General features: G+C 38.5%; 2 protein-coding genes across 4 annotated transcripts; both read left to right on the forward strand.

The window, feature by feature from the left end:
• Positions 1-896: 896 nt before the first annotated feature.
• Positions 897-5884, forward strand: si:dkey-79d12.5 (protein BTG3). Its single transcript, XM_004078058.5, has 5 exons — positions 897-1111; positions 3517-3695; positions 3809-3946; positions 4118-4442; positions 4899-5884. Exons 2-5 carry the CDS (start codon positions 3523-3525, stop codon positions 5109-5111), a joined length of 849 nt encoding a protein of 282 aa, XP_004078106.1. The 5' UTR covers positions 897-1111; positions 3517-3522; the 3' UTR covers positions 5112-5884.
• Positions 5885-6273: 389 nt separating this feature from the next.
• Positions 6274-22670, forward strand: kcnn4 (potassium intermediate/small conductance calcium-activated channel, subfamily N, member 4). 3 transcript variants are annotated; one of them, XR_013648241.1, is made up of 10 exons: positions 6274-6987; positions 10222-10317; positions 11620-12056; positions 12961-13102; positions 16067-16177; positions 18737-18858; positions 20093-20162; positions 21393-21467; positions 21552-21721; positions 21849-22670. XR_013648241.1 is itself a non-coding variant. In XM_020710084.3 (10 exons), the coding sequence occupies exons 1-10, from the start codon at positions 6595-6597 to the stop codon at positions 21850-21852; spliced, it is 1320 nt and encodes a 439-aa protein (XP_020565743.1). In that variant the 5' UTR covers positions 6274-6594; the 3' UTR covers positions 21853-22670. The 3 variants fall into 3 exon arrangements, 2 of the variants coding, with proteins under 2 accessions (XP_020565743.1, XP_004078107.1); XM_020710084.3 differs by lacking the exon at positions 21393-21467 and having other exon boundaries at positions 11620-11739; positions 11965-12056; XM_004078059.5 differs by lacking the exon at positions 21393-21467.
• The last annotated feature ends 1277 nt before the right edge of the window (positions 22671-23947 follow it).

Consider the following 23947-nt stretch of genomic DNA (forward strand, 5'->3'; position numbering starts at 1 on the left):
AGATGTGTAGAAAAATGTTGAATTTAGCAAAGAAACGTGACCATACCATGTGGTAGAATGTTTTAATATTGTTCCTGTTCCATTATTTTGATGTGGAAAAACAACAATGGGTTGAACTTTATGAAACAAAAATTTGACATTAATTATTGTTTACTTGTTATTTGTACACATATTTAATCTAGGCTACGGTTGATCATACTGCAAGAAATATCAGGAATCTGGAAAACTTCCCCTGCCCTGTCCAGGTATTTATCTCTGAGTCACACAGTTGAAATTTTGGCTAAAAATGGCCTGGATCGATTTTAGGTCATTGAATCGGATCCAAACGTTCAGAATGAACCGATAATGACTATGAATCATATTGTCAACCACAATTTATGATGTGAATTGATTTGTTGTTGAAATAAATCCTTACGCCCCTAATAATCATTTTATTCCATCTTATGATCGAAAAGAGTTCCTATTTGACACATACACAACTCACAAAGAAAAATAATAATACATATTGGCAAAACTGGCATCAATAAATCCAAAAGCATTTTAAGGACACCAAAATGTGTTGGTAAACCGATGTGTAGTAAGTTGTAGGACTTTTCCCAAAATCAAAGTGTCCATGAAGCAACCTGCATACCAAGTGAAAAATTTCCAAACATATTTTATACAAAAAAATGTATTATAGCAATTTTCTATGACCTGAATTAGAAATGTTTTTACATTTCAAAGGATTTAAAAATTTCACAAATTTTACTTTACCCAGAATTACTCAATAAAGCTAAAATTACTACTTTTAAGTCCATTGTGTTGTTGGCAGCCGCGTGAACTCGCTGTGAATCCCCAACTCAGCTAATCACCCTGCTTGCCCATATTTGGGCAGGGCGGGGTGTCGCCGTCGACGCAGCCAGTCAGAATTTGCTCACGAGCTCGAGTAGAGGAAGTGACTCACGCTGACGGTAATCTTACGTCGCTCTTACAGCATCACTGAGCAGAACAAGGAAGCAACATGTGCTCCTCACAATAACTCCTAACAGAACACCCGTACCGACAGGCGGGCAGCCACACCGAGAAGCGAGGAGCTTATCCACGGCACGGAGAAGGACGCGGTTCATTAAAAGTGAGTCCCAGCTTGTTCGATCATGTTCGACCTTTTCCCGCCGTTTGTTTAAAAAATAAAAAGATTTAAAAAAAAAAACAAGGCTTATTATTGTTTCGCTTAATGTTATTACCCAGACAATAAAAAGTACACGTGTCAAATACATTTATAAACTTTTTCTAGTGGGCAAGATAGTTAAACAGTGGTGTTTTTTAAATAAATTTAACCCGAAACTACATCCGCTAGTCAGTGGTAGTTGTTTTTGTGCTAACTTTCTAAATTTGCATTGGGGGGATTCCGCACCGCCAAGGGGAAAAAACGCGCTCGCAGACAATCATACAGTTTCCAGTGGGTTACAAAAAAAAGAGTTGAGGTTTCCCCAACAGCAGGATGTAGACAGCTGGCTTCTGCGTGTTTTTGTACCTGTAGTGTAACGATGTCCCAGGCTGAACACGTGTTGGCATCACGTTGCTTTTTTCGTGCTTTGTTTATCATGTGAACTTTTTAGTGTCAGACATAACATACCGGTTTAATCTCGATGTAAACGTTTTTTCAGGAAATCACATCGCTAAAACCTAAATAAATGTAGTTTCATTCTCAGGCAGACACTTAATTGATGTGGTTTCAGATAGTTGTTTTTGATCGATTAATCGAATTGGTCCTTATAATAACAGTCAAATTCATAGCTTAACTTTATTTAAAGATTTTGATTTTTAAAAACTGGAGGGAGGGGAGGGGGCAAACTTCAGCCCAAAAACTTGTTCTTAATATTTTGACTATTGAAAACTCATTAAGACATGTTTTAACATTAGTTTGCAAAAAATAAATAAATCAAAGTTAATATAAATAATTTAGTATTTTGTCAATGATATGCATCATTTGCTTTTAAAAACAATATTTATGATGAGGTTTTCTCTGAGAACCCCACCAACAAAGGGGAAATGCGAACAATAATGCTTGATCGCCCAAACCTTTATCCCAGGTTATTTGCTGAGGTCTATTTTTGTTTTAAAGTAGGTCAGCCTACATTAACAAACTGAATCCATCAATGCTGGTTGAATAATGAAATCAAAGAAACCAGAGCAAATCAGTCAAAGTAAACACCAGCTGGTGTGTGGATGTCTTTTAGCTCCTTTTATTATCTAGTTAGCATTCATACAGGTGATGCAAGTCCGTTGCAACAGTGATCGGTGGTGATATGTGGAATGTTACAGGCTGGGACTGAGCGCCTCACCACAAGAACAACTGTTGCGTCAGAATAATTAGAAAACAAATCTGCTTTTTTTTTTGGTTTTCCTTTTGGAAGTTTCCTTTTAAAAATCACCCCTTATTGTTAAATAGCAGAAGGATGAGACTGTTTTGTGATTGACAAACAGTTGTGTTTTAAGGTAATTCGTTTTGTGACGTTTGAGTTGTTAAAATCAAAGAATGAAATATTTTTAAAATAAATTAATGGCTGTATAACAATTTCTTATAATACAAATATAAATACATAACAGAGCAGTGTTTATAAAAAGGTTTATCATTAGACTCGCAGAATGCAGGCGTAACTCATACTTATTTATATGCTCTATTCAATTACACGCTTTTATTACATGGCATCAGCTCCTATTCAGGTGAAAGACCTCTAAATTTACCTCTATGTGTTGCAAATTGAGTTGTGTGCAGGTGAGGAGTGAAAGGCAAAACATGAATAGACCTGACAATCTCTTGAGGAAAACGTGCAATTTTCCCCGCAGATTAACAACTAACTTGTAATCAAAGCTGCAGTTTGTCTCTAAACATTAGGCTGCTAATGCTTGAGTGCTCTTTGGCTACTACAAAACCTTTTGTTAAAGTAGGTGCTGCTCTCACTTGTTGTGCCACTCTTCTCTGCTCTCACAGAGTAAAGTTATGGCTACATCTGCCAGTACAAATAATAATTTTCCCTTACGACATTCAGGCAGACTGAAGCAATAATGGTGGAGTGTCAAAAACCACAAAAAAAAACAACCGTCTGCGCTGCAAAAGGTTCAAAGCACCACTCTGGTCAAGGGCAACATGAGTGGAGCGCTGTGAGGCAAACATAAAGCAGTTCAGCTGCAGAGGTTGGATTGCCCTGGCCTCTTTGGAGCACACTTCTCTGCCTGGTCAGCTTGACACTGGCACTCAACCTAAATAGATGAGCCGTCAGAAGATAAACAGAGCTTCTTGAATTTCCATTCAAATTTCAACACCTCAGTAAGTTTGCATCTGATTTGTCTGAGCACCAGCTGGAGCCAACGTCAACCAAAACCTGCCATTCTCCTGCACCTGCTCAGCAGCCAGCTCTCCTCAAGAGATTTAAAACATCTTTTGGAGAAAGTCGTTTTTTATAATGTTGCCCGTCTTCCTCTCTTTCAGCTTCAAGTCGTTTTGCTTAACGGTATCTTTTTTTCTCCGTTCAGTCAAAAATGATAAAAGAGGTGAAAGCTGGAGTCGACTTCCTGAGACGCCTGGCTGTGGCGCGAGGAAAACTGGAGGAAGCCAAAGCAGAGCTGTTTGCTGAGAAGCTACAAAAACTGTTATGTGACAAATATGATGACCACTGGTACCCCGACTGCCCCAGCAAAGGCCAAGCATACAGGTATTCATCCAAATGGATTCTATTGTCATATTTTTTCTTTTTATTTGAATTTTATTTCATGAGGAGGAGTTCTTTTTGAATTATTTTTTGTAATCAAGTCTTTTACTTCTCAGGTGCATTCGGATCAATAAGGGATTCCCCTGTGACGAGGTGGTCCTTAAGGCCTGTGAAGAGAGTGAACTCACACCCAGCATGCTGGGGCTTCCTCCTGAGATCACAGTGTGGATCGACCCAATGCAGGTCTGCGCGAGGTGAGTCATTTTCTGTGAGGCGTTGCTCTGGAGCAGACAGCCGACATCCTGCAGCAAAGATGAGTCTCTGTCTAGAAAAAAAATGAGTCGTCGTTGTGAGCTTCTGTGTAGAGAAGTTGTTGCAGAAGAATGTTGGATAAATGTGAACTAACGGTTGTCGTTTTTTAACAGATCTGGAGAGAACAGCAGACCTTTCACGGTAGCTTGTTTTGACCACAATGAGGAAAATGAAGACGAGGACGCTTTGAACGGAGAAGACCCCGTGAATCTGGACACGTCAGATTATCATTCTGCAACGTCTGACTGTGGTTCCACTGCATCGAGCGACACAGAGGAGGAGGCCAAAGATGGAGAGCTAGACGGCGAGCAGAACAAAGAAAAGCAAGTCAAGATAAAGCAGGACGTGGAGGGGAACACCTACACAATAACGATGGTTCCCAACATACGAAAATGGCACGAAGACGGAGCAAGTAGAACTAGAAACTTTAGAAAGAAGGTGAATTTGCTCTTTTGTTTATATTCACCAAATTTCTCTTGTATTGTCCATAGTTATTATATATTTGTTCTGTTTGAGGTAAACTGCATAAACGTGATTGTCATTAATAATTTTGTTGAAAGGCTTATTTTTTTGCTGGAAGATGAGAAACTGCTTCAAGAAACGCTAAACGTGTTCATCAGTAACCTATAGTGGATGTTTTGTCCTGTTGATGTATGACTGACCTAAAACATGTTCACTGGCAGTTTTTCTTGTGAGTTTTGAGGGTTTTTCTCTCTCAAAACTGAATGGCGGATGAAAGTTGTTTAACAAACAGGGCAACATGTGTTTTTCAGACAATAAAATGATGGAGCGAAAATAAGAAGAACCTCCAAACCTTTAGAAAGCTTTAGCTTTAGAAACAGTCTTGCTGCGATCACTGTTGTTAATCTGTGTTTATTTTAATGCTCTTCTCAGATTCCGGCTAACCTGCAGTACGTCTACCACCAAACACCCGTTTGGCCTCACTACAAGAAGGCTGCTCCCGTGTTCCTGACTACAGTGTACGCTCCTCCAGCACATCCACCTCCTCCCCAGCAGGTTTTTGGCTATTACGTCTTGCCACAAGCTTCACCTCAGTTCATCTTGCCGCATGCTGCTTTGCCGTCCTGGGCAGCTGTGAAAGGTTAGAACGTCACAACAGTGAAGTGTGAAGAGCAGACGAAAAGGGATCATGTCCTTTTAACTGAGCCATATGATGAAAGGTCTGTTTATGTACTGGAGCCAAACAAAACTGTTTTATGATTGTTAACTTCAGGTTTGCTTCTTGCACTATCTTTGCTAATGCCACTGCTGTACTGCGAACAGCACAAAGTCCAGCAAAAACGTTTCAATGCACTGCAGCTGCATTCAGACTTTTGTATTTAAAGAAATTATTATGCCAAATAATAAACTTTCTCTGTTCTTCTGTGAGGATGATCTTTGCCAGTTTGATTATCACTGTGTACAAATCACATTCAATCTCTGTAAAATGTGATTCAGGGTTTTTAACAAGGTGTAGCTGTACATAAATGATGTTTGTTTTTACCAAACCTGTAAATACTAATAGTTCAATGATTTTAATGCTTTTTTTAACATAATTTATTTGACCACCAGTGGATGGTGCCCAAGTCACATACTTTACATGAATTTTTTGTTTTGTTTTCTTATTAACTGTTGCTGTACAAATTCAACTTTAGAAAATCCATTTAAAACGATTAAACGATTTCTTGAGACAAAAAAAACATTTATTGTAACATTCCTTGTGGGAAGAAGAACTTTAGTAAACTGCATGCATTCTTAGTCATTTGAATCTTGGATAAATATTTCCTTCAGTTTCTTTATCACTTTTAAGATTGTTCTTTATTTTATTCCTAAAGTCTTTTTTTTACTGTGCATTAAACCAGTTTTTATTGAAACTATGAGATCTGTTCTTAAGTGTTATTTTTTTTAAGCTGTCAATGTGAAGTCATCCTGTCACGGGCCTGAAGAGATTGTCATCATTTGCAGGATGCTTCAAAGGAAATACTCCTGTATGCTTGTGCTTCATTTAGCCCAAGGCCATGACGCTGTTCCTGCAGGTTTGGTTTGTGGAGGGCTTGTCTTTGAAATTCATCGAAAGGGAAATGAGGAGTGCAAAAAAAAAAAAAAAGATTAATCAAAATTAAATTATAGCGTGGGAAATAAATACACTGAATGCGCAACAAAGAACACGCCTAAACCTTTGGCGTAAAATGTTTTCTGAGAACTTTATCACTACTTCGCATTCCAACATGTATCACCTATATCTCCTATAGGCTAAACAATATATAAAAAATAAATTTGACATATCATACAAAATGTTTGTTAACATTTAAGTCATTTAACAACGAAAAACTTCAAATAATGGAACCGTTTACGGACGGTACGTTTGAGCTGGCGCGCAAAACACATTTTCAGCTTGACGCACTCAAGTGGAGTACATAAATAAGCGTACACAGCTTGCAGTAGTGTACAAATGGACTCGGGGCGCGCAACCGCGCTGAACCAGTTGGTTCGAGCCTCAGCGTGAAGGACAGACGGATGTTTGGTATCTCAGCTTCTTCGATGAGTTACGGACAAGGGAAGAGGCTGTGCGCTATTCACCCATCGGGACATGCCTTCTCCTGTCCGGGGGGACATGACAGACAGGATAGGACAACAGGAGGACGGCGCAGCGGATAGTTACTGCTGGGAGGGAAGACTGAGCGAACGTGCCGTGTGCGCTCTGGAGATGGAGATAACAAACCGCAGCCCGAGCTCCAAAGTGACCTGCGCAAACTGTGATGGTGCCATTCATCTTAACTGTTCGGACTCGACAGAAGTCTCAATGTCCCTAACCGGGAGGAGAGCGACACACATGGAAGGACACAATCTTTACAGACTGCGAGACAGAAAACTTTTGATTGAAGACAAAAAGCGTCTTTGCGCGCTCGCTTTAGGCGCAGCTCTGCTGGGGATCCTGCTCATGATCATCCACGCCGAAATATGCCCACATGTGTACAAGCCGGTAAGTAGCCTACAAGAAACTGACCAAAACGACGAATTGTCCAACAAGTCAGACTCCAGTAATGTGACAGAGAAAGAGAAAGTGTTTTTTAAAGTTGAAGCTCGTTTTCTGTCTCTTTTCATCGCAACCTTTGCATATTAATATTATAATGCCAGTTGTCGCCTATCTGTAGAATTTGATTATATGTGACACATTTTGCAAGAAGTAAGTAATATATAAAGCCATTTGCGTTATTTTTGGCTTCATAAACCCCGAATACATAAATTAAATGCAAAAAAAAGAAAGATTTCTAAGTTTATACTCTGTTCCTCAACTCAAAACTTTAAAAACATGTTACTTAATGTTTTATTCTTATATCCTGTTATTTTATTTTATTGCTTGTAGTTTATGTAATTTTTTTCCTCTTCGATGCACAAACTGCTTTATTTATTCTGGCTATGATGACTTATGTTGCAAAAAGCACAACCACCAAAGCAATTTAACAGCCCAATCTGCACCTGGGTTTTGCCCCCCCAACTCACTGATTAGTGAGTTAGTTTCCAGATCCACTGTTTGGTAGCACAGCCTCATGACATTAACATGCAGATCTCAGTGGATAACAATGTCAGGCCACACAATCAACAAATTATTAACTTCCTACAGCACACGCCAGGTCCATATGTGGAAAAAAGTTCTCATGCTTGCCGGAAAACATGTTCCGACAACCTCTAGGCTGTGAAGCCGGTGATTGATTACAGTGTCAAAGAGCCCCAAATTTCCAACACACGTTAGGAGCATTTTTTTGAGCAACCTGTGGACGGGCTGCTTTGTCTTCATCACATCTGATGGGGAACTTTGCCAAAACAAAATGAGAAAAGAGTTTTCAATAAATCTGACTTTTCTTCTCCATTTTGCAAGTCAAACCAGGTGAGCAGGTGCTGCCCAATCCCACTTGAAAACAAGTTTGAATCATACGCATCCTTTATGAGACTGCTTCTTCTACAGTTTTCATAACTCTTGTATAGTTATCAATTTATTTGTTGTTGTTTTTTTAATGTAAACCCTCAAATGAACAGAGCTTTTGTAAGGAATGACTGTCTGGAAGCGCAGGATCACAGGTTGTAACAACAGAATAATCTTAATTCCAAGATAAATAAAATCATTTTGCAAAATATTTAGTGGCTGTTCCATCAAAGTTATATTGAAGCACATTTACATGGTTGTGCATGAAAACTGGGTTATTTATGGAATGTTTTTCCACATTTCACTTCTTCCCCTGTAGCAAGATTGTTAACAGTACTGCAGGCTATCTTTCCACATCATTTAGCGCATAATTATGGTGTTTGCATGGCTAGTCTAGAGACTCATTGTATCCTGACTGGCTGTTCTTGTGCCAGGAGCGTATGCTTCTAAGTGTACACTGGACGCAGTCTTGTGCCATCATCTTCCTTCAACTTTCCTGGAATGGCTTCACCATTGAAAACAACATCCACGCTGAGTCTGGATGGGAGCAAAAGGTGTTTCAATTTAGGGGGTGAAACTAGATCTGTCTGACAAGATTTTCTGATTCAAACGAAGACTTCCATGAAAAAAAAAAGTATTCCATTTCTCTTTCCTAGGAAACAATCAAAATAGATAACACATCACACTAAGAATGACACACATTAGAAAAGATTAAGAACATAATTTATTGTGTTTTTCAAATAGTTTGCTGCCATGTCCAACCCCTTGAATCAAAGAAAACCTGAAACCTTTTTTTATTAACAAGCCTGTTGAAATCAAATGTTTGTTTTTAAAGCAACTCATTTTTTTGAAAGACATGTATTTTTGAATCTGCCAACCAAATCTCCCCTTGAAAGGACTCATTCACTTTGTTTTTAGTTAATCTAATTTGCTTTGGGTGACCTATGCTGGTGACAAGAGCTCATTGTCAATCCACGATTATAAAAAACAATTCAGGTTACAATCAAGGCAAATGAGATTCACCAGGCTTAAAACGACTGTTTCCAACGGGAAACATTTGATAGAAAGGTGTTTTGGAAAAGGAGATGTTGAACTCTGCGTTTAAGCTGTTTGGTGAAGCGCTGAGCTTTTGTGGGCTCTTCTAATTAATCTTGGATGAAACACAGACATGATGTGGATGCTACGGCAGAAACTGTGGAAAACCAAATAGCCTGCCAGCTGACGTCACAACATACCACTAACTTGCTCAAGTTTCCTCAGGTTTGAAAGTTTGCAATTTTTTTAAAAGCGAAAACCACTTCCTGTTTAAATCTTCCATTGCTTCTCCTACACAGGGATGCATGCAGCATGGGTAAAGGTGCTCTTCACCCTGCCGACATGAGGTGGCATGGCAGAACCCTGATTTGTTGCATATGCATCTGTGCCTGCAGCTGTCAGTTCCCTGGAATGGAAAGTGTTTAATTACAAGCACACTCGTTCCAGCAGCTGAGTGTCTTTTAAAAACTTCTTTTTATGCGGACTCATTACAAACATTTTTATTTCCTTTTTGTTAGACCTAACTACTTTAAACTTCTTTTGAGTCTCCATGTGGAAAGCAAACAATCATAGGGAAAGCTGTGGTTGAGCTCCTACACTGCAATTAAAATATTACATTTTGGAGTGGAAGTCTAATCTCTAAAATCTCTGCTTGGAGAAGTTTTTAAAAAAAATACACTTTGGTATGTACTTAAGCATTTAAAAAGAAAAAAAATCGGTAAATAATCAAAAGACAAATTTAGCATTTTTTAAAAGGCTATGCAATGGACATGATCAAAAATCATCTTTGTTTGAATTTGCACGTCTACAGTAGTTTCAGTGAGTTTCTACTTTAATATGATGGATTTATTTTGCACTAAATGCATGCGATGTTTGCCGGCTTTTAGTTTGAGACATTTGAAGCAGAAACTGTTTAGTATTTTCTCTTTGTTGTGGATTCTTTTTCAGTTTTAGAATTCATAGTTAAGGTGACTTAACAAGTTACTTGTGTACTAAATGCTGAATATTTTTCTCCTGCAAAGAAACAAACTTCATTAGTGTTATTATACTCAACAATTGACACAGGATATGTTTCCTTTTTAATGTAAAATTTTCCATAGGCAGCCTTCTTTAAAGAGAACTTAATATGGAATGTCTCATATCATCACTTATGCTATTGTTTATTTATGGTATGAAATTCTGCTGCAACTATTTGCCCAAAAAAAAAGGGTCAAAAATAAATATCTAAATACTTATTTGGTTTTGTTTTCTTCCCAGGGTTCAAAAGTCTCCATGATTATCAACTGTTTCATAAGCCTGTCCACTGGGTGTCTCCTGGTCCTCATCATAGCTTTCCATTATAAGGACATTAGGGTGAGTTTCACACTCAGTGAGACATTTTCTGCAATTTTTTCCAAATTATTAATTAGATTTAGTCTTTCTTAGACATATTTAGCAGGGATTGTTTTAAAAAGAACCCCCAGTTGCTGCTTTAGCCTCCATTCTTATTACCTTTGTTATATTTCCTATGAGCATTAAAACAAATAGTTGCACAAAAACCTTAGAACACACAGGTAAACACAATTTTGCAGCTGTGATGTTTTTTCATTTTAAATGGCCCACTGCTGTAGTGTGTGGAGTCAACACAGTTGAAAAAGGATTTGGCTGAAATTAAGTAGAGTAAACGTTCCTTCATCATGCCCACACTCACACACCATGCAGGTTTGGTGAAGTGCATTGCAGACAGCAAGTGTTGAGAGACTTGCATGTCTGCAGAAATCTGGGTTAACTTCTCCTGGACGGCACACCTGCTTTCTTTGAGCTCCCTCTTCCAATGTTTGTGTCACACAAGAGCATCTCTGAGTGTGTACAGGAGGTAAGGAAGGGCAAATTTAAGGTGGACATTTTTGAGGTCAACCTAAAGTTTAATATTTTACAATTTTACAAACAGATAACTTCTAACATCAGTGGCAAAATAAAAAAGATTCCATTAAAAGTTGGTCTTGGTTATGTTAATTGTTATACTTTCGGCAAGAATTTGTTCTATTTCAAGCTGTATGTTGAATAAATAAGTTGAAATTGTACTTTCCTTCACTAAAAAATGATTAGTTTTATTGAAAACTTTATTATCTACCTTAATAATAATACCTAACATTACTTTGTAGTGTCCTGATGAGCCAGCAAGACAAATTTAAATAAAAATTGAGAATTTCATTTTTTCCCAAAAGGTTTTACATTTTATACAGGAAATGAAATAGATCTTGCAGGAATTTTCAAGACCTATCTAGCATGAATATTTCAAGCATCCAAATGAATGTATGACCACATGGTTGAATGCATGAATGGCAGAAACGTGGCAAACAAATTTTAAACTTAATTACAACTACAGAGAGCGTATCAGAAACACAGCTCAAGGAAGCACTTATGGACTTTATCCAAACCTACAGATGGTCTTCAGATAGAGCTATAACAGCCAAGAAAATGTTTTTAAACCTAGTACTAAATTCCTCTACAGGTGTAGAAGGTTTTAATAATATAATTTTTAATTATCTAGACTAAATATAGAAAATTATATGGTTCCTTCCTAAACGTAATTTCAGTTTTAGTGCTTTGCAGTTTTAGAACCTTTTATGAGTTTGTCTTGTTCTCTCTTTAACAATTCCCTCCATGTTGCAGCTGTTCATCTTTGACCACAACCAGGTGGATTGGCGAATCGCCATGACCAGCCACAGGGTTATTGTGATCATTCTGGAGCTGCTGGTCTGTGGCATCCATCCAGTAGGATCTTACTGGGAGGTGGGCCTCCATGTCAACTCCTCCTCTGCCGCTCCATCCTGCATTTCCAGCCACCACAACAAGGCCCTGCAGGACATGGAGCTGCTATTATCAATGCTGATGTTTCTTCGCCTGTACTTGGTGCACAGAGCCATACTGCTGCACAGCAAGGAGCTGCTGAGCGCCTCCTACAGGAGCATAGGCTCGCTCAACAATATCAACTTCACATTTCGCTTCGTTCTCAAGGTGCTGATGAACAAACATCCCACACGAACGCTGCTAGTCTTCATCCTCCTCTTCTGGCTCACTGTGTCCTGGATGCTTACTCTGTGTGAGAGGTAGGAAGGACAAGTGCGCTCACCATTCACAAGTGGTCAAGGCACTGAGTGGTCTTTAGCAAAAATCATTCCCCCTAAAAAAAAAAAAAAAAAAAAAAAAAAAACTTTAAAAACTATTTAATACTTCTGCTGTTCCAGAACCAGATTTCACGATCATCTTTAGTATTGCAGCTCTGACAGCATTCCCCTCAGCATCAGCCAAGTAAACGTCGGCGTGATCCTCTGCAGTCTGCGGCTCTTTGAACTCCATGAGATCATTTGTTCATTCGAGCCTTAATGGGAGGTTCTGCCATCTCAGCCTTGTGTATTTGGATTTGTCATATGTAATAAAAGAGCCTCTGATTGATCGCCGATAGGACCATCACATGTAAAAAACACTGAGCTGCTACACACTTTCCACATTGTTGGGATACCAGAGGATTTAAGACAGACTCTCAAACACATGCAATGTCCACATGGCAAGCATCTGTCAACATTTACGTCATGAAGTATTTTCTTTATGTTTTTGTCAGTTGTTTGACAATTACACCTTAACTATTAAATATTCAGAGCAGTGTGCTGCAGAGAAAAAAATGTTGGGAGCTGATAGGCAGTTTTAAATACGAATGGCTCAGATGAGATGTCCTTTTTACTTTAAATAAAGGTTTTAGCAAAAAAAAGGGAGTTCAAGTTGCTATTTTATTATTGAATATTAAATCAGTATAGCATATCTTCTGTAGTTGTAGCTATTCTTTAACTAGAATTTAACATAATTGTATTTCCTAAATATACTCATTAGTATTCAGATCTAACTGGCAATAATTTAATTATGTTCCTATATGATAAATAAAATTGCCCTTTTTACCGACTAACTCGGATCCACGTGTTGAAAAATATTTTTATGGTTGTTTTGTCCCCATTGCAGGCGAATCCACGAACCAGCGGGAGCGGGGCAAATGGACACGGCCCTGTGGCTCATAGCCATTACATTCCTCACGGTGGGCTATGGGGATGTGGCACCCAAGACCAGCTGTGGGAAGGGAGTGTGTCTCTTCACTGGTGTCATGGTAAATAGAAGGATTGCCTCATGCAAACTCTGTCAGAATAATGTATTATTGGAAGTAAAAGAACATTTTCTGCCCAAAAAAAGCCATCATTTATCAAAGTAGGATATTTAAAATCAAAAACGTCTGGATTTAAGCTTGTTTAAAAATGAAAATTGGTTCCAGACCAGTTCATCAAATAGCCACTAGGAGCTTTTCAAGCTAACAAGGCAGTTTTCATTCACTCACATTTTAAAACAAAAATGGACATGCTAACAACTGGCTTTCTTTTTCGATTTTTTTATTGTTTGGTTTCTGTGACAAGGTTTTCTTTTAATGAAAAGATGTTTGAGGAGAAACAGATGTTTGTTTTTGTGTTTTGACTTTTTAAAATTTGACTTCACATCCTGTCAATTGCTCTTGCATGACAGAAAACATCTTTGCTGGCATTTCATTTTGAAGGAAAGTGGAACTGCTGAAGCTTGTTACCTGTATGTTCACCTCTTTCTCTGCTGTTGTTTATAACAAGTTCTCAAAGGTTGTTGTGATAATTGGTCTCATTAATAATCTGACAGTAAGTTGTTGGACAAATTTCAAATGAAAAACATTTCTAATGAAACAGTGGATACATTCGAACTGAGTCACTCGTTTCACCCTCTTGATTAGGTAAGAGTGTGGAGGTTTCTTATCTTTGCTCCTCTTCTGTAGTCATTCCAACCAAAACCCCCCCCCCCAACCTCTGGTGCACAGCCAGCCTGATAACATTTTCTGCACTGAATTAGTTTTGTGTGGTTTTCTTCCTCTCTACTCTTCTGTGCCTTTATGTCCATCCACTCCTTGCTGCTTTTAAACAACTTTTTCCTGTTCAACCTTTTGCGCTGCATTCAGTTTAATTTATTTTTGTTTTGTTACATTTACATTTGTTTAGTTTCTCCTCTATATTTTAGAGAAATAAACATTTATTGCTCTGATACCTTTTATTAACATGTTCTTGATCATCCTAATTTTTTTTCACAATATTTTTTCTTTGTTGTTAGTTATACAAGTTATAAACTGACCAATCAGATTCCCCAATAAAAACATGCGGAACCTGCTGGCCTGACGTTTGAAACGTTTGATTGGCAGGAATACTGGAATTTTTGATTGGCAGACTTTTCTGAACCCACTTTCAGCGGTAGGGGTGTGGACTTCCAACCAGCTCACTCCTGACTGGTGAGAGTGGTTGCCTCAGAAATATCGAATAAGACTGAGTCAGACCAACCACTGCTTACTGATGTCGTCTGAATCCAACATGGCAGAGACCATATCTTGAAAAAATTGCAACTGAATTCACTTCATTTGGTTGCAGCCAGAAGCAAACCATTTTTCTATGAGTGACATCACATTCACTAACTTAACCGATTCATTTTGGGCCAGTTTAAATAAGTTGTGGGGGGTTTAAAATCCTTTTAGAGCTGTTTTTAGAATTCATTTTCCATTGTTTCCAAAAAGGTTGATCTCCTGCATCAAGAAGTCTTTATCAGTAGCATGTCTGTGCAGATCACTGCTGTCAGTGAAAATTTAGTTTTCTGCATGAATTATTTTTAGATTAAGTTAAAATCACAGAGAAACATCTAAATAAACTGGGATATATTAAATGCACTTGATGACTTTGATCATTTTCTTTCTCTTCACGAGCAATACAAGAGTATCAAGGAGACCAGATTTTAGTGCATCAAAAGTGTTGCTTCATGTTTTTGAATAGATTACAGAGGAATGGATATAGGTTTGGACCGTTCAAACAGGTGGATGGGAGATCAGACAGACAGTTGAACATTAAAAGGATGAGGCAAATAAGATAAAGATAAGATACTGTGCATGTGTAATAAAACACACTGTTTCAGTGAGGTAAAACAAACATTAACACAGTGACAGTGGGGAGTGGCCATGTTTGGGAAGATAAAACTATCTGCTGTGGTCTGAAATTCCCGTGTAAGCAGACAAAATTCCCCGGATCTCAGTGAAAGTCAGGTTTAGACCCCCCCTGTCTGTGACACAGTGGAAAACTAGTCTTCCTGATCTTTACCTCAATATGCCTTGTTTTTATAAGCAACCCCCCCACCACCACCACCTCTTTATAAGGAAAAACTTTCCACCATATCCATTTTTAGTTGGTTTATTGCCTTTGGCACCTTTACAACAGGAGGATGTGCCAACCTGTGACCAGGGTTTGGAAAAGAGGAGAACATAGCAGAAGACCTACTCCAATCAGGGAGCACTGAGAACTAGTGATGCTCACACCTGTAATGTGGCTGAAGGCCTGTTTGAGGAGCACATGGGGTTCACTGAACCCATAATCTTATTTGAGTCTTTTCAGAGAACCACAATCCTTTTTATGTCATTTGCTGAATGTGCATCCGAGGAGAAGGGAAATGTGTTGTCTTTTGGGGGAAAAATGTGTTTGTTGAAACGTTTATTTACTATGCCTTTCTCTTCTTATTTTTCATTTTATTTGCAAGCCGTAAAGAGGAAACTCAGGTAAACACTAGTGAACACATCAGCTGTCTGGTGTTTTTGGGTCCTGAGATGGGAATTTTCTGTTGGTGTGTTTTCATGTATTTTGGAAAACTCCCCTTTACTCTGCAGTTCCTGGTCCATTAATAGCAGAATGTTATTCTCAGAGAAAGTCTATTCTATTATTGTGTCATCGAGGCCCGTTGAACAATTTTAAAACTGTTATCAATGTAACCAGATTTACTGCAGATATAAAGATCTGCACAAACTATTTTAGTGTTATGTTCTTTCAGACCAATAAAGGAGGAAACATACTGCAGATTCAAGGACAGTTGAAAACATCTCTGCCTCTTTTTAAGTGCTGTGTACCTCTTTTATATAGATAGATAGATAGATAGATAGATAGATAGTTGATAGATAGTTAGATAGATAGCGGTAATTACTGTGAGATTAAGATGAGAACATACTTACAGTTGCTTGTGTGTTGGGGTTTAGGGTGTAGCCTGCACTGCCATGCTGGTGGCCACAGTGACGGAAAAGCTGGCGTTGAACAAAGGAGAGAAGCATGTGCACTTCTTCATGATGGACATCCAGATCTCCAAAAGGGTAAGCAAGCAGACTTTGTATTAGTGACAAGGGAAAATTATTTTATAAAATACAGGAATGTGCAAAAGTCATACTGTTTAACCAGTTGAGGATTTTTATCTCTTTGTTTTCCTTTTTAATATTATAATTTTTTTTAGCAAATTGATATATGTTGGTTCATTGCTTCTAAATATCAGGAGCTACTTCTTTAGGCTCTTTTTTTCATAATATAGACTTTGTTGCATAGTTGGTGAAATGCGTCAATTTTATTTTTTCAAAAATGAAAGTTTGCCAGACAGTGTTTTGAGACATGAATGAATAAAACAAAGGGATCTTTTTTTTCCACAATGCATTCACACCTACATTTTAGGCCCTCCCAAAATGTTGGTTCACAATCTAAACCTCCCAGCCACTGGTACATGCAATACACACCAATAATCAGAGATCAGGACACAGGGTTGAATCTCCTTTATCTCTTGGTCACAGTGTGGCAGTTATCAGGGCAACACGCTTTTCCCTAGAACAAGGATGTCTAAAGAACAATTTATGCTATGAGTGAGAAGAATGCACATTGTAAAAACAAAACAAAAAATAAGTCAGAGTTAGTGTTTGGGTCAAAACTTTTGCAGTGAAATGGGTGAAATAGGCAAGCCTTTGTAGATTTTATACAGATCTGTTGATTTTTGACAGCATCACAGAAACTGTGACATGGGCTACAAATAGATGTGTTGTATTGCCAAGTATTTGTGCTAATTTTATACATCATATCAGCTCAAGAACCATTAGATTCAATGGTTAAGAAGTAGGAACAGTACTATGTAAAAAAGTTAGATTTGTTGCAGTCAAAGAAACTGGTTAAATGACTGATGCTTCTGCAAACAAATGTGTTACTGGGAGTCTCATGGGAGTCCTTTCATACTAAACGAATTTGTATAAAAACTTAACAAACCCTAACTTAAAATGTATAATAAAGTAAAAACCTGTGGTGGGAGAAAAACGCCAACCTGAGGTATTTATAGGACTTATTATTAGCTATTTCTATTACTATTAGCTACAACACTCTTTATGTGTCTTTTTACTGTGCTTTTGTGCCAAGGAATAATTTGTTAAAATTTGGTTTCATTAAAGGTTCTACCTCTTATCAAGAGTTAACTTCCATTTCAAGCACTGGGGTTATAGATTCCTCAGTTGTCTTGTTCATCTAAGACAAGGTTGTCAAACTCCAGGCCTCGAGGGCCGGCCTCCTGCTGGTTTTCCAGTAATCCTGCCTTATCTGCTGTTAATGACCTGGATCAGGTGTGTTTAGTCAATCAGGAGCTTCAGTGGCAGGTTGGTTAGAAAACATGCTGGACACCGGCCCTGAGGCCTGAATTCTGACACCTCTGGTCTAAGAGATCACCTCAAAGATGCAGATTTTGCTCCACCAAAATGTACATTGCAACAATCATTATATGCTAATAAAGAACACAGTTTAACATTGTTCAGGTTTAGCTGTGTTCTCTGGAAGAAGTGGGTTTTAAAGGTTTGCAAATCCAACCCTAACCCCAACAATCCATAAACAAAAGCAGAAAAACGGGAGCAAATGAAGCCTCATGGAGAACCAAGGTCAACTTGTGAAAACTAAAGGGCTCCTGACCTGAGTCTACCTTTGTTTGCAAACTCAAGAAAGTGCAACGCTATGGTTGACTGCCTATTCTAACAAAAAAAAGGAGAGAATACCTTTGAAAAAATGAGTTTAAGTCCAAAGTTTTTACAGCTTTTTTAAGGCGTCAAACAGAGGAAATAATCTTATCTCCATCAGGAAAGACACAGCAAGGGGCAGGAAGTTGAGCTGACATGTGTTTATGTGCTTGTGTGTAAAATGGGGTCAAAGGATCTACTGCACTTGTGCACGGGGACAGACTTTTAAGTGTTGGCCAATTGAAAAGAGTGAGCCTGTGATTTGATTAAATCAAGGAAACACTTCTGCTTCCTGTGTTTCAGCTGTTTCTATGAATTTATGACAACTCCTAAGATGTGTAAAATTGTGTTCAGTAGATTGTTCCAGCTCCTTAGCAAATAGTTCTTGTAGATTCTTGCAGTCCAGTAATTGCCCTGCTTTGGAGGATATAACCATTTCCTTTGTCCTGGTGGCTGCATCCTGTCTCTGGGTGCATCTTTATGCTTTGCTTGTGGTTGTTTTGGCCTGTGTGTGCATCCTTCTGACCCATCTGGTGCTGTCCGGATTCACACTGGTGGGAACAAGGAAAGACATCTGGATGCAAACACTTTCAATCTCTATTACTAACTCTCCTCATAACAGGGCCAGTGTGACATCGTCAAGTGGCCCTTGCTGTGAGGAAAGCAAACAGATTTAAGTTTGGCTTGTCTTGCCTTGAATGTAAGGCTCTGTGGAAAAATAAAGTTGTTCTTTTTTTGTCTGCAGTCGGCATCATGGTGGAAAGGGAGAGAACAGGAAAGATCTGGATTTAATCATCTGCCATTTATTACCTGTTTTCAAATGTTTGGAAGATGTGGAGGACAGTGACGTCTGTCAGTAAAATTTGCATGTTGACGTTTTTTTTTTCTCTCCTGCACCAGATCCGACATGCTGCTGCTAACGTTCTACGAGAATGCTGGCTTCTGCACCGGACCAGCTTGACCAGGGCTAGCCACGGCCAACACCGGAGACACCAGAGATGCCTTCTGGAAGCCATTAGAGTGTGAGTTACAATCCTGTTCTGGGGAAAGAAGGAGAGACATGGCAGTTTCAGTGTATTTTATGGGTCATTAACCAAGTGTCATTGTGTTTAACCACAAAATCAACCACTAATTTAGATGTTTGATAAGATTTGTTTGTGCCTCATGTCTTAGTGTGCCACAAGAGGGGAGTCCACTTTTGTCCTGATGTGTCAGATGAAAAGGATAACTTGAACTTTTAGTTGGAGGCTGAGATGAAAATAAAAGTAACTGGAACCTGATCAGTTCACAAAGTAACCACGAGAGGGCTTGTTGTTCAAAAATGTCCATCCTCGTTTATGTGTCTGTAAAACAGAGGCATGCCTGCTGTCTGGTTGTAAACCTTTTTACTTGCTTTTAAGCTTGAATTTTATAACTACGACAACTGGACTTTCATAAAGGCAATCAATCATTTTATATTTGTAATCAAAATTGACCTTAATCTTAAATTGGGAGTTGAAAAAGTGGCTTCAAATCCGCTACCGTATAATGCCACATGTCCACTATCAATGTACAAAAAAAACATTAAAGACGCATTCAAATTCTGCATAATTCGGTGTAACATTGAATTAATTATCCCTTTAAAATGGATACTTTATTTATGATATTCCAATGTCTTTCACTGCACACATTAAAAGAAACTGGTTAGTGTAGTTACGGGTTCCTTATCCGGTCAAAGAGGTTACACATGTAAGTATGTGCTAACCTGTGCTGAAGGGGACCAGCCTGATTCAGTACAAATAAACACTGTGGAAAGTATGAGCAGGAGGAGCGTCTACATGGGATTAATGGAAGTGTAAGAACTACATCTATCCACTCTAAGTTCCCGGAGAATAGGCTCTTGATCACAGTAGTGGTTTCCATAATTAATTTCTGCTGGTCTTTGTGCTTTTATCCATCTGTGGAACTTCATTTATTCCTTTTCCATCTACAGGTCAGAAAAAGCCTCCAGCAAAGTTTTACAGCACTTTAACAAACCCAGCATGACCCTCCATGCTGGGTGGTGGAATATTCGTTGGGATTTTCTTCCAGAATTAAGGGGGTTTTCTTATGTTTCAGAACACTCTCTCTGCAGAGAGCCAGTCAAGGACTCTCACTCTAGCTTTTAAACACTAGAGGATTTCTCACTGAATATGTTTCTACTTATATCTCAATGTGAATAAAAAATGTAATAAAAGTACAACTGACTCAAATGAACATATATTCCCCCTAATGCAGGTTCCGACATTTACGGCTCCAACAAAGAAAACTAAGAGATTATGTCAGTGAGATGGTGGATCTGCCAAAGGTGAGTGAGATTTGCCACTGAAACATTCTGACAATGTAGAAACAAAGAGACAGAAAACACATCTGTTGTGTTGTTTATCTGTGGGTTTCAGGAGCTTATAAAGCCCAAATTGAGAGCCACTAATGTGCAATTTATACGCTGTAATTCATTTGTATGGAAGGTAACAAAGATTTTCCAGATTGGTAAATTATACCACAGTGTTTTTATTATCAGTTACAAAATAAAAAGCCTTTTATGAAACTAAATCAGGAATAAGCTGAAGTAGTAGAGAACTGAGACACCGAGTCTCAATGTCTTCTTCACTAAATTTAATCTTAAATAAAACTGTTGTACGGCCTGCAGGCAGAACCCACCCAAACCCTTGCAGCCTTCTAATGACACGCCCTCATTGGCTGAGCAGCTGCTACATGGCCCTCACTCTCCCCCTCCGTCCCTGGTCAGAGCTGCATGTGACAAATTCATTTAAGAATTTTATTTTATGTTTTTAAATGGAGGCTTTTCTGTTGGTTTTATCTCTATAGCGACCATATTATTTTTTTCGTCGCCCGTGAGTGACAAACAGGTGTATGAAAATTTTATAAGAATCAGTAAAAGTAAACTTTTGGAAAACATTGGCAAGTTAGGTTTTTTTTTTTTTTTTGTCAACCACGGCAGCATTCTAATATGTTCGTATTGTTTGTCATATCTTTTCGTTCAGCTTGAGCCAAGGATTCCTCTATTAAATTTTCATAATATTGTGGTAAAAATGTGCGTGCAACAGGAGAGCGCAATTTCTGCAAGCTCACCAATGTTCAAAATCTACAAACTTTATTTCCAACAACTTTTGAACGAATTCAAGATGAAAGGTCAACATAACTTTGGTTATGGTTGTAGACTTAAGCGGCGGTGTCGGTGTGAATTTTTGTGAAAATTACTCAAACATCACTCAAATTTTCCTTTATTGTGGGAAAATGTAAAAATTAACAAATCTTACACTTTGCCGCCAAGCCTTGTGGCCATCCCATAATAATTTCAAAACTACCTTTGGATATTGCCGACATGTGTGTTTTGGTTTTATAAGTGGATTTTGATTTTTTTTCTTTTCTTTTAGCCCCGTAAGAGATTTTGGCCCCATTGATTTTTTTGTACTGTTTGTCCTGCTGTGAAGCCTTCAGTTTCACTGGATACTAAGTGCGTGCAAATCTTGGTGAGTTTTTGAGTATGTGGCGGGGGTGAAATGTTTGCTCAAAGGCGCAGTAAGGAAGAAGAATTGCAAAAACAAAACCATCCTTGCAGTCCAGGACTGCTGCGGGACATAATTAAAAGGTATCCACATAGAAGTAGGTCAGGTTGATTGATGAACCTCGTTTATTGCTAAATCAGGCTTAACTTTGTGTTCACTAACCGCAGATGCAGATGATCATGTGTGACCTCAGTGCCAACTGGAATAACTCTTATCGGGAGCTGGAGCAGAGGATCCTCTCCATGGAGCAAAAGCTAGACGAGCTAACTCGCTGTTTTCAGCAAACCTCTGAGCTGCTGTCTGATGTCCTTCACCGTCACCACAGCCCAGAGATAAGGTAGAACAAACTCAAAACTGCTTAAGAAGCGCTCACCTTTGCTTACCACAACCTGCAGGGTGTGTTTGCTGTGCTAAAGTGGAACATGTTGACTGTTGCAAACTTTTTTTTATTTTTTTTATTCGAGGTGACATGGCGACAAATACCTGAAGTTCGTTGCTCCTGCAGACTTCAGGAATCCCATCCAACTGGAGGTGCTGCCCTCCTCACATGCTAAACCACTCAGGGGACTGGTACACCCATCATCAACCATCTCATCCTCTGTGCTGAGTGTGCTGTTGTGTCTTTTTTGCTCTACAGTTTTGTGTCTAGCTTTAACGTTTGCAGCGGTGCACAAAGAACCACATCTCAAATACTGGATGGATTCTTTTTTTGCAAGTGAAGGAGAGCCGTCCAACCTTCTACCTGTCTGATGAAATTGATGAACTGTTTTTTACTGCCCAATTCCTGTGGAATATTTTAGACATGTATATATGTATACAATATCTCTGAATTATCATAAACCTCATTAAAAAAGGCATACAAAAACACAATTCAACTATTTAAGGTAGATTTCTGTTTGCACACATTAGATAAAGAATTATTTAGACATTTTTATGGTAAAAGCAAAGAAGTGGTTTTATGAGCAATAAAGCGATCAAACTAAAACATAGTGTAAAAAGATGTTTTTTAATTTATAAATGGGCTGAGACCAAAATCTCATACTAAAGCACCTTGAAATGCTCTTGTTTACGCAGCTCAACTACCCCATCTAGTGCAGAGGAAGTTCACCATGTTTAAACTGAACCTGTGCTTCAATGTCAAATGAATGAATCCTGTAAACAGAGCATATGAAGCCTGTAAATTATAGTTATCAACAAGACTCGAGCTCCCAATCCTTGTCAACAACTGTATAACTGGACTAAAGTGTTCTGGAGAATAAACTGAAATTTTGAAACCAGTGTAAAAAGTTCCTTGGTTGAAATTTGGCCAAATGTTGGAAAATCTTTTTCTTACTGTTTGCTTCATTTTTTATTTCAGAAATGTTAAACAACAAACATACTTCAACTAAAAGCAATCAAGAATAAACGTTTGCACTTTTTTTTCATGTGCTAAATGATTAATAAGAAACAGCTTAGAAGAACCTTAACTGACCGTTCTGTGTCTGAGTTTAAACACACAGTTCAGCCAGTACTTAGTGATATTCTGAGAAAATACTCTGAGACCAGCTCCCATAGTATCAGTCCTAGTATAAATGACCACTTTGTTAATGATGCCTTACAAGCCCTCAGGAGTACACTCGATGTTGTTGCCCCCTTGAAACCTAAGTTCGTCAGACAAAACCGAGTAGCACCGTGGTTTAACGCTGAAACTCGTTCTCTTAAACGAGAAACCCGTAAGTTGGAAAGAGAATGGCGCCGCTCCGGTTCAGAGCAGTCTCTGGATATCTGGAAACATAGCCTATTAAATTATAAAAAAGCTCTGCGTAGAGCTAGAAGCCAGTACTATTCAACCTTAATATCAGAGAATGGAAACAATCCAAGATTTCATTTTAGCACTATAGCTAAATTAACTCGCAGTCAGAGCTCAGTAGAACCACATGTTCCTGTTTCTCTCAGCTCTGATGATTTTCTTACATTTTTCGATAGTAAAATCTCAAATATTAGACATAAGTTAAATCAAGTTATTCCTACTATCAGCCCAGAACAGGCTGAAGCGGTAGAAATGGAGGCATCCATAGAAACCTCTGTAACATTAGACTGCTTCACTGCTGTGGATCAAGCGGAAATAACATCAATTATTACGTCCTCCAAATCCTCAACGTGTCTGTTAGACCCAATTCCCACTAGACTTTTTAAAGAAACTTTTCCCCTAATTAATGATCCCATATTAACAATGATAAATGCCTCTCTGGAAACGGGTTACGTGCCACAGTCTTTTAAATATGCAGTTGTTAAACCTCTTCTGAAAAAGCCCAGTTTGGATCCTAGCATCTTGGCCAACTATAGACCGATATCAAACCTGCCCTTTATTTCTAAAATCCTAGAAAGAGTTGTAGTTAAGCAGCTTTACTGCCACCTACAGGACAACAGCCACTTTGAAGACTTTCAGTCGGGGTTTAGACCTCACCACAGTACGGAAACTGCACTAGTTAGAGTCTCTAATGACTTGTTATTGGCCTCAGAAAAGGGACTACTTTCTATTCTGGTCCTGTTGGACCTCAGTGCTGCCTTTGACACTATCGAC

Source organism: Oryzias latipes, chromosome 16, assembly GCF_053564925.1.
Source record: "Oryzias latipes strain Hd-rR chromosome 16, Olatipes_Hd-rR_3.1".
NCBI lineage: Eukaryota > Metazoa > Chordata > Actinopteri > Beloniformes > Adrianichthyidae > Oryzias > Oryzias latipes.

Coding starts and splice junctions, on each gene's coding strand:
- si:dkey-79d12.5 (XM_004078058.5), top strand. CDS start 3,523: ATGATAAAAGAGGTGAAAGCTGGAGTCGACTTCCTGAGACGCCTGGCT. Junction 3,947..4,117: donor CCAATGCAGGTCTGCGCGAG/GTGAGTCATTTT, acceptor GTTTTTTAACAG/ATCTGGAGAGAACAGCAGAC. Junction 4,443..4,898: donor CTAGAAACTTTAGAAAGAAG/GTGAATTTGCTC, acceptor TGCTCTTCTCAG/ATTCCGGCTAACCTGCAGTA.
- kcnn4 (XM_004078059.5), top strand. CDS start 6,595: ATGCCTTCTCCTGTCCGGGGGGACATGACAGACAGGATAGGACAACAG. Junction 16,178..18,736: donor ACATCCAGATCTCCAAAAGG/GTAAGCAAGCAG, acceptor CTCCTGCACCAG/ATCCGACATGCTGCTGCTAA. Junction 20,163..21,551: donor AGATGGTGGATCTGCCAAAG/GTGAGTGAGATT, acceptor CACTAACCGCAG/ATGCAGATGATCATGTGTGA.